The 10,206-nt window shown below is 42.6% G+C and overlaps 1 protein-coding gene across 2 annotated transcripts; it reads left to right on the top strand.

Moving 5' to 3' along the window:
* The first annotated feature begins 4,843 nt into the window (after positions 1 to 4,843).
* On the top strand, positions 4,844 to 8,584 carry zbtb14 (zinc finger and BTB domain containing 14). 2 transcript variants are annotated; one of them, XM_060922385.1, is made up of 2 exons: positions 4,844 to 4,985; positions 6,748 to 8,584. In XM_060922385.1, the coding sequence occupies exon 2, from the start codon at positions 6,762 to 6,764 to the stop codon at positions 8,094 to 8,096; it is 1,335 nt and encodes a 444-aa protein (XP_060778368.1). In that variant the 5' UTR covers positions 4,844 to 4,985; positions 6,748 to 6,761; the 3' UTR covers positions 8,097 to 8,584. The 2 variants fall into 2 exon arrangements, with proteins under 2 accessions (XP_060778368.1, XP_060778367.1); XM_060922384.1 differs by lacking the exon at positions 4,844 to 4,985 and adding an exon at positions 5,165 to 5,506.
* The last annotated feature ends 1,622 nt before the right edge of the window (positions 8,585 to 10,206 follow it).

Genomic DNA, 10,206 nt, shown 5'->3' with positions numbered 1-10,206 from the left:
CGGGTGTTCCGGTTTCCCTCACAGTCCAAAGACATGCAGGTTAGGTTAACTGGTGACTCTAAATTGACTGTAGGTGTGAGTGTGAATGGTTGTTTATCTCTATGTGTCAGCCCTGCGATGATCTGGAGATTTGTCCAGGGTGTCCCTCACCCACAGTCAGCTGGGATAGGCTCCAGCTTGCCCGTGACCCTGCACAGGATAAGTGGTTACAGATAATGGATGGATGGAGGTCAAATAGAAACTGTGATTTTTGGTTCTAAATACAGAAGATTTTTGAGAAACGTTTTTTTAAAAATACAATGTGACTCTTCCACATTTCGTGAGGTTTATTAGGTTTATAAAGGAATTTGCATTGGCATGTATATCATAATGACACACAAACTGACATGTACACTGTGTGGCCAAATGTGCGTGAACGCCTGAGCATTATACCCATATATGCCCATTCCAAAATCATGGATATTAACATGGAGTTAGTTCCCTTTACTGTTAAAATACCTACACTCTTCTGGGAAGGCTTTAGAAAAAGAAGCCTACATGTACCCTCAAGCACAGCAAAATTGCTCCTCTGCATTTAACCCATCTGAAGCAGCGAACACATGCACACAAGTAAGCAATGAGCACACACACAGACCCAGAGCAGTGGGCAGCTATGCTACAGCACCCGGGGAGCAGTTGGGGGTTAGGTACCTTGCTCAAGGGCACTTCAACCATGACACAGAGGGAGGGGAAAGTGCTGTTCATTCACTCAACTCCCCTCACATTTTTCCTGCCCAACTTTTTCCTTTGGGCCCAAGGCTGCTTCTCTAACCTTCAGGCCATGGCTGCCCCCTTTCCACTAGATTTTGGAGTGTGCCTGCAGGGATTTATGCTCATTCAGCCACAAGATCATTAATGATGCCATGATGGTGGGTGAGGAGGCTTGGCATTCAGTTGACATTCCAGTTCATCCCAAAGGTGTTTGGTGGGGTTGATGTCTAGGCTTGATCCACTCAAGTTCTACAGTACATAAGCTTTGGCAAACCATGTCTTCATGGACCTCACTTTGTTCATAGGGGCATTGTCATGATGAAACATGTTTAGGCCCTTTAGTTCCAGTAAAAGGAAATTGTAAAACTACAGATTTACAGATGTTAAGACATCCAAAACAATTGTGTGTTTCCAACTTTGTGGCAACAGTCTGTAGAAGACCCACGTATGGGTGTCATGGTCAGGTGTCAACATACTTTTGGGCATATAGTGTATATAGTCAAGCCCATGAATATGGGTCGGACAGAGACACAATTTTTGTAATTTTGCCTCTAAATAAGCCCTGACAGGGTGATACAGAACCCTAGCACAAAGCAGAGTGGTCTTGAATCACCCTGAAGGTGTTTCTTTTGCAATAATGACTGGCTTGCGGTACATTTTTTTAGTGTTCTGCCTGATGGCAGGTCCAAGTTTCTAGTGAAGGATTACAGTAGTGGCTTCCTGGTGCCTTGTACTGGATTATTTATAGAGGTTCACTCCTCTCAACCATTTACACCTATGGGCAATTTAGAGTAGCCAGTTAACCTAACCACATGTCTTTGGACAGTGGGGGAAACCAGAGCACCCAGAGGAAATCCACACAGACAACATGCAAACTCCATACAGAAAGGCCCCTTTCAGCCACTGGGCTCGAACCCAAAGCCTTCTTGCTGCAAGGCAACAGTGCTAACCACTACACCACCATGCCGCCCTGCTGTACATTGTCCTGCTTATTACGGTACATGGCTGCTTACTAAAGAAATCACTATATTGACAAAATATTGATTTAAAATTATTTTTATTACTTCTCCTAAAAATGTGGTCATTAGCTCCGGTCTATTATAAAGAAATAGACCACTGCATGCCGTAATTCACTGATCATAACTGAGTATTCAAATAAGCAGTGTAATAATTATAATTATGAGAGATTATCTGATTACTTTTGAGCCTGTGAAAATTGAGTGACTATGTAAAAAAAAAAAGGCTGTAATTCCAAAACAGTGACTGCAATATTTTTGTTAAGCCACTTGAATTAAAGCTGGAAGTAAATACTTCAGTCACATCTTGACTGATTCATTTCAAATCCATTGTGGTGGTGTACAGAAGCAAAATTGTGAAAATTGGATAACTGTCCAAACACCTACGGACCTGACTGTATATTAGGAAGCAAGCTTTTGAGAGATATATGACGTGATGTCATTGTACCAAGTGGGCGGAGCTTATGTCCTTAATCAGTTTTGCCAAATTGTAGATAAATTGGGTGGACACAAAGCATTTTTTGCTGAGTTATAATACTTATATGAGCGAATATTAAGTTTAAGATTTTAAATACAACCTATTCAGAAATCGGGGGGGATCACTGACCAAAAGTGTCTTGTCTGATGGAATTCATGTGGACTTCTAGATAATAAAAACAGCTACAGTGGTGCTTGAAAGTTTGTGAACCCTTCAGCATTATCTATATTTCTGCATAAATATGACCTAAAACGTCATCAGATTGTCACACAAATCCTAAAAGTAGATAAAGAGAACCCAGTTAAACAAATGAAACAAAAATATTCTACTTGGTCATTTATTTATTGAGGGAAATGATCCAATATTACATATCTGTGAGTGGCAAAAGTATGTGAATCTTTGCTTTCAGTATCTGGTGTGACCCCCTTGTGCAGCAATAACTGCAACTAAACGTTTCCCGTAACTGTTGATCCATCCTGCACACCGGCTTGGAGGAATTTTAGCCCATTCCTCCATACAGAACAGCTTCAACTCTGGAATGTTGGTGGGTTTCCTCACATGAACTGCTCGCTTCAGGTCCTTCCACAACATTTCGATTGGATTAAGGTCAGGACTTTGACTTGGCCATTCCAAAACATTAACTTTATTCTTCTTTAACCATTCTTTGGTAGAACGACTTGTGTGCTTAGGGTTGTTGTCTTGCTGCATGACCCACCTTCTCTTGAGATTCAGTTCATGGACAGATGTCCTGACATTTTCCTTTAGAATTCGCTGGTATAATTCAGAATTCATTGTTCCATCAATGATGGCCAGCCCTCCTGGCCCAGATGCAGCAAAACACAGATGGGATAAGGTTCGCAGATGGGATAAGGTTCTTATGCTGGAATGCAGTGTTTTCCTTTCTCCAAACATAACGCTTCTTATTTAAACCAAAAACTTCTATTTTGGTCTCATCCATCCCAAAACATTTTTCCAATAGCCTTCTGGCTTGTCCACATGCTCTTTAGCAAACTGCAGACGAGCAGCAATGTTCTTTTTGGAGAGCAGTGGCTTTCTCCTTGCAACCCTGCCATGCACACCATTGTTGTTCAGTGTTCTCCTGATTGCGGACTCATGAACATTAACATTAGCCAATGTGACAGAGGCCTTCAGTTGCTTAGAAGTTACCCTGGGGTCCTTTGTGACCTCGCCGACTATTACATGCCTTGCTCTTGGAGTGATCTTTGTTGGTCGACCACTCCTGGGGAGGGTAACAATGGTCTTGAATTTCCTCCATTTGTACACAATCTGGGCGGCACGGTGGTGTAGTGGTTAGCGCTGTCGCCTCACAGCAAGAAGGTCCTGGGTTCGAGCCCTGGGGCCGGCGAGGGCCTTTCTGTGTGGAGTTTGCATGTTCTCCCCGTGTCCGCGTGGGTTTCCTCCGGGTGCTCCGGTTTCCCCCACAGTCCAAAGACATGCAGGTTAGGTTAACTGGTGACTCTAAATTGACCGTAGGTGTGAATGTGAGTGTGAATGGTTGTCTGTGTCTATGTGTCAGCCCTGTGATGACCTGGCGACTTGTCCAGGGTGTACCCCGCCTTTCGCCCGTAGTCAGCTGGGATAGGCTCCAGCTTGCCTGCAACCCTGTAGAACAGGATAAAGCGGCTACAGATAATGAGATGAGATGAGATGTACACAATCTGTCTGACTGTGGATTGGTGGAGTCCAAACTCTTTAGAGATGGTTTTGTGACCTTTTCAATCCTGCTGAGCATCAACAACGCTTTTTCTGAGGTCCTCAGAAATCTCCTTTGTTCGTGCCATGATACACTTCCACAAACACGTGTTGTGAAGATCAGACTTTGATAGAGCCCTGTTCTTTAAATAAAACAGGGTGCCCACTCACACCTGATTGTCATCCCATTGATTGAAAGCACCTGACTCCTTGAGGTTCACATACTTTTGCCACTCACAGATATGTAATATCGGATCATTTTCCTGAATAAATAAATGACCAAGTATAAACTGGGTTCTCTTTATCTACTTTTAGTATTTGTGTCATGTTTTGGGTCATATTTATGCAGAAATATAGAGAATTCTAAAGGGTTCACAAACTTTCAAGCACCACTGTGTGTTAAAAGATAAATCAAGGATGCTGCATTTGGATTTTTTTCTTCCCCAACTTTTAATACATACAGAGTGTATAGTATAATGAAATGTACTGTAGTTATCCTCATCTGTAAACATACACCACAAGAAAGACTGCATGACCTGAGTCTGAGATACATTTTGTGGTCAAATTCTGCACAGGACAATTATTTTAATGACCATGCGTCTAAAATGTAACCAAACAAAAGGCATGAATAAGATTAAAGTGTGCTCCTGTCTCTGGGTTCCAGTGGCGCGCAAAATGCGTGCACTCTCATTTCCCGCTCGTGACAGTGGCTTTCGCGCCGCCAGCAGCTCCGTACCCGCGCGAGCTGAGATCCGTATTCACTAACTTACGCGAGCGTATCTACAAGCCGAGCTGCCGCTCGCGCTTGTTATGGACTGCCTGCTCGTACGCTGTTTGCGTAAGCGCGCTGGCTGTCGGCACGGCTGCGCACGCCCTCGCTCTGCCTGCAGTTCCGTGCTGGCGCTGAGCGCGTCCTCCCGCGTGTGTGTGCTCGTCCTCAGGCCAACAAAACACAAAGTGCATTATTCACTACTGGCTGCGTGACATTCAACGTAGACTTCTCCAGAGGATCAAAACGCCACGTCAGGGTGAGAAATGCGCTTTTTTCGCTAATTGGAGCAGCTTTTACAATTAATTGCATAATGTTTGAGCAGGGATGCCTGCGCGTTCTCGGCTTCGTCATGGCAGGAGTGTTCATGGCTGCTCGTGCTTGTGTCCGTCGTGAACGGCGTCCATATTACCAGCGCTCTGCTGAGGGGGGAAACGAACGCGCACACGCACGCACACGCGCGCTCTCTCTCTCACTCACTCACTTCTACACGGAGCTCTGTGTTCATAAACTGCCGCTATGTAGCCTGGTTATAACGCTTTTTTTACACGCCGAATAGACATTTTATTCACTTTTACGAGGATTTTATTTGCTAAATTGTTTTGTGCGCGTGATATAACAATGGTTTGCTATGGATAGTTAGTTACACTGCTTGCTAGCTAGCTAGTTAGCTGGCTAGCTAGCCAGCCGTCTTGCTAAATGCTAACCGTACATAATAGCCTCTGCCTTTAGGTGATAGCATAACAAGATGGTTGCTAACCGGGGAGGCTAATGCGGCAGGTAAACAATACCGAGAATGGATTATTAACCCAAACTAAGCTTAACTAGCGCATTGCATGCTTGTAAAGAAAGTAAACCCATTCATGGTTGGTAGTATCTTGTAATAATCAAACATCATTTCACATTTATTTTACCTCCGGCCTCAGGCTGCTAGCTAGCAACCGAATTTGGTTCAGGCGCTATGATGTTAACTCATTGTAAAATCAAAATCTTTGCATATCTTTGTCACTCTTGAAACAGGGTTGTTTTACAATCAGGGTACGCGAGCTAAAAATCACATTTAACACTTATTATCTTCAATATCAAAAGGCTTGACTAAATAAACTTGGTTGTTTATTGTAGCCCTGTCTGTGAACGCTCTATTTACCATGCAAAAAAAAAAAAAAATTGGTGATAACGTTATTTTTGGTGAATGTATGGGAATATATGTCATATTTAGCAAAATTACTCGTGTCATTTAGAAAAAGTGCTTTTTTGACCACAGGTAGCTCCAAAAGGGATGCACTTAAATCATTCTTTATACCATAAAACAAATATTTGGTTCCATATCATTGGAAACATAGTTAAGTTTTAATGTTGAATGCCAGTAAGTTTTCAGACTATTTTGATCAAATTAGTATGTAATTGTGTCAAAAAAAAAAGTCCTCTCCTAGACAGCTAATTTTTCAATATAAAATAACATATCTAAAATGATTTTCATCCTAAAATGTGGTCAAGATATTGGGACAAATATTAGAGACAACTAATACAAAGCTTACAGCCTTATATTTAAAAGCACTATGGAAGTAGTGGATTCTGAATTGTCAAAAAAAAAAAGTCCTCTCCGAGAATCACTTCATTAGTTTCTCCCAGCCCTGCTTAAAGCTACACTTAATCTTGTTATAATACAAACTATTACACATGCCTATCTGTTCTTTAACTTGTCCTTCACTTAAAAACTGGTACAAGAACCAGTTTGAATTTTGGACCCCTGTGACACAAACTTTGTACCCTGATTGTAAAACAACCCAGCACGATTTACAGTGTTGGATGATAAATAATAATGAAACGCAAAGTTTGAAACGTGTAGACTATACAAGAATATCCACCTGTACATTTTAGTTGAACTGTTAAAGGTCCTGTGCTAGTCAACTCAATGAAACCGTTTATATTATGATGTATAAGCTATAAAGAAAGGCTTCTTTATAGTATAAGTACTTATTATTATCACTGAACATCTCTTTTCCTCTCTGTCCCTCCAGACCTTTGTTCCAGCATGTCAGAAACTTTGAAATATGTGGATGATGAACACAAAACTATTTTCCTGAAGATTTTGAACGAGCAGAGACTAGAAGGCGAGCACTGTGACATAGCTGTGGTGGTCGAAGACGTTAAGTTCAGGGCACATCGATGCGTGTTAGCAGCTTGCAGCAATTACTTCAAAAAGCTTTTTAAGAAGCACGAGGTGGACAGCTCTTCAGTTATTGAGATTGACTTCATCCGCTCGGACATCTTTGAAGAGGTTCTGAACTATATGTACACAGCAAAGATCTCTGTTAAGAAGAAGGATGTCAATTTAATGATGTCATCTGGACAAATACTTGGAATACGTTTTTTGGACAAACTGTGCTCTCAAAAACGCGACATGTCCTCTGAGGAGAAAAACGACCATAAAAATGCCAAATATCCCTATGACCTTGTAAAAATCGGGCTTCAACCGGATGAGCCCCAGTTAAATCAAGACAGTGATGTCCAGGTCATTGGGGACCAGGACGACACGCCATCGGACGACATCGTTGAGGAACCTCAAGGCAATCACGATCTAGACAAATCGCCCAACAGTGCCCTGCGGGTAGAGGAAGCCACTTCACTTTTAAAAGAGCTAACCCAGGAGGAAGTACATAAGGTTGCGTGTTATGATCAGGATGTGGAAGCAATGGACACTGAGCCCAAAGAGCTCGCCGCTCACACTCAGACCCTTGCGTTTGCTGACAGCATGGGGGACGTTAAGGATGAGCAAGCTCCTGGATGGAGTACGGCTACTGCAGACATGAAGCTTGAGTACCTGCTGTACGGCCACAGGGACCAGTTTGCCTGCCAGGTTTGCGGGAAGACCTTCGTGGACGAGAACCGACTGAGGAAACATGAAAAGCTGCATTCTGCTGAGAGACCGTTCATATGTGAGATATGCACCAAAGCATTCACCACACAGGCCCACTTGAAAGAGCATTTAAAAATCCACACTGGCTTTAAACCCTACAGATGCGAAGACTGTGGCAAGTCTTTCATCCGCGCCCCGGATCTGAAGAAACATGAGAGGGTGCACAGCAATGAGCGACCCTTCAACTGCCACATGTGTGAAAAAGCTTTTAAGCACAAGTCCCACCTGAAGGACCACGAACGGCGACACCGAGGCGAAAAGCCTTTCAGGTGTAGCTCCTGCACCAAGGCTTTTGCCAAAGCATCAGATTTGAAGAGACATGAGAACAACATGCACAGTGAGAGGAAGCAGCTGTCTGCAAACACCTTGCAGAGTGAGACTGAACAGCTACAAGCAGCTGCGATGGCAGCAGAGGCTGAGCAGCAACTGGAATCCATAGCATGCTCGTAACATAACGTGCGTGTGTGTGTATGTTCAGTACACTCACACTAATGCACTGTAGAACAATCTTTTCTTACCCATTTCAATATGGTAAACAGATGCAGTCTTATTGTTTTGGTCTTGTTTTAAGTTCATTTTTTGAACTATTAGAGTATCAGATCATGATAATTTTTTTAATTTTAGACATAAGTTGATTAACACTGTTGAATGTTTTTATTTTCTTCCAGATGTAAATGGTGCAAGATTTTTTTTCTCACTGTAAACTTCATACCAAATGTATTTAGTATTTGTGGCAGTGCAATGGACAATGAATTGTACTGACTTACACTTGTTGACACAGTACAGATGTGCACAGTGCCAGTTTTGCTAAGAAAACAGAATTATCAAAATGCTGATAATTGTCTTTGATGGTCAGTCTTTCCACCAACTATCTTGCAAGATGAAAAGAAGATTTACCTTATTGATATTTTTGCTGTAATAAAAAAGCATTTCCAAAAGTGCAGACTTTTGTGCATCAGTTGCATTTTTGTATTTTGTGTGAGGAACGTAAAAACCTACAGTTTGTAAAGAATTTGAACCAAACCTGCAAATCATTCCTAGTATGCAATTATCACAACTTCATTTCTTTTCTTTTTTTTTAACATTTTTTATTGAGGGTTACATTAAATATCCATAGATAACATGCACATGGCCCTCAGAAAAATAACTGGCAAAGATGAAATTAACACTATCAAAAAGGTAAATAAAATTAAATAAAATATTCTATCTATTTTAAAAACAATTCTAAGAGTGACACAATTCTAAAAAAAAAAAAATTTCTCTGATAAAATGGTGAGTGAAACCAGGCAGCACAGTGCAGCATGTAGCTCCAGAGTCCCCAGTTTAATCCTGACCTGGGGTTATGCTGGGATCAGACTACACAAATTCAGCCTGATTTCGATGTGATTTTGTCATGGCTGACAAATTTCCAATTTTGGGCCTTAATACGAACGTCAGGAGTGACGAATGGACCTTGTAGTGAAACAAAGAATAGCAATGTGGGTTCTGGGGCACTCCAGTAAAAGTCTAGCATGTTTAAATTTTTTATATTTTCTCGCCTAGTTTGACATCTCCTATGACACATTTCTTGGTCTTTCTCCCAGAAAATGTGCAATGATGATTGGCTGGGGACAAACTTATAGTGTTGCCAGTCTCCCTTTATTTGTCACATGCACACTTAAGCACAGTGAAATTCGTCCTCTGCATTTGACCCATCTGAAGCAGTGAACACATACAAGTGAGCAATGAGCACACACACACCCAGAGCAGTGAGCAGCTATACTACAGTGCCCAGGGAGCAGTTCGGGGTTAGGTGCCTTGCTCAGGGGCACTTCTGTCCAAGGCCGCCCCATGTTAACCTAACTTGCATGTCTTTGAACTGTGCGGAAAACCCATGCAGACACAGGGAGAACATTTCTCCACACAGAAAGGCCCTCGTTGGCCGCTGAGTTTGAACCCAGAACCTTCTTGCTGTGAGGCGACAGTGCTAACCGCTGTCATCCTGACATCATGCTGCCCCACCACCGTGCCTCCTGACCAAGACACAGTAAGAATTTATGGCCCTATAATCGCCTAATTTGACATGGTGACTGTTATGTAAGATAAAAAATATGTAGTCTGATCCCGGCATTACTGTCTACACAGGGTTTCCCCGTGTCTGTGTGGGTTTCCTCCGGGCGCTCCGGTTTCCCCCACAGTTCAAAGACATGCGGTTAGGTTAACATGGGATGGCCTTGGGCTGAGGTGCCCTTGAGCGAGGCACCTAACTCCCGACTGCTCCCCGGTTGCTGTTATCCAGAGCAGTGGGCAGCCATGCTATGTGTGTGCGCATGTGTGTGTTCACTGCTTCAAATGGGTTAAATGGAGAGAGGAATTTCACAAGTGTGTGATGAATAAAGTTGTGCTTGCTTGCTTTCTTTCTTTCCTCTGTTTTTTCTTTTCCCCCATAGTTCAGTAAATGGAGTGACTGGGCTAAACTGCCCCTAGGTGTGAATGTGTGTTTGCATGGTGCCCTGTGATGGACTGGTGTGTATTCCAGGATGGGCTTAAGATTCACTTTGTCCCTGACCAGGATAAAATG

This window comes from Neoarius graeffei, chromosome 5, assembly GCF_027579695.1.
Source record: "Neoarius graeffei isolate fNeoGra1 chromosome 5, fNeoGra1.pri, whole genome shotgun sequence".
NCBI classification, from domain to species: Eukaryota; Metazoa; Chordata; class Actinopteri; order Siluriformes; family Ariidae; genus Neoarius; species Neoarius graeffei.
This window is presented reverse-complemented; position numbering and strand designations above follow the sequence as displayed.

Coding starts and splice junctions, on each gene's coding strand:
- zbtb14 (XM_060922385.1), top strand. CDS start 6,762: ATGTCAGAAACTTTGAAATATGTGGATGATGAACACAAAACTATTTTC.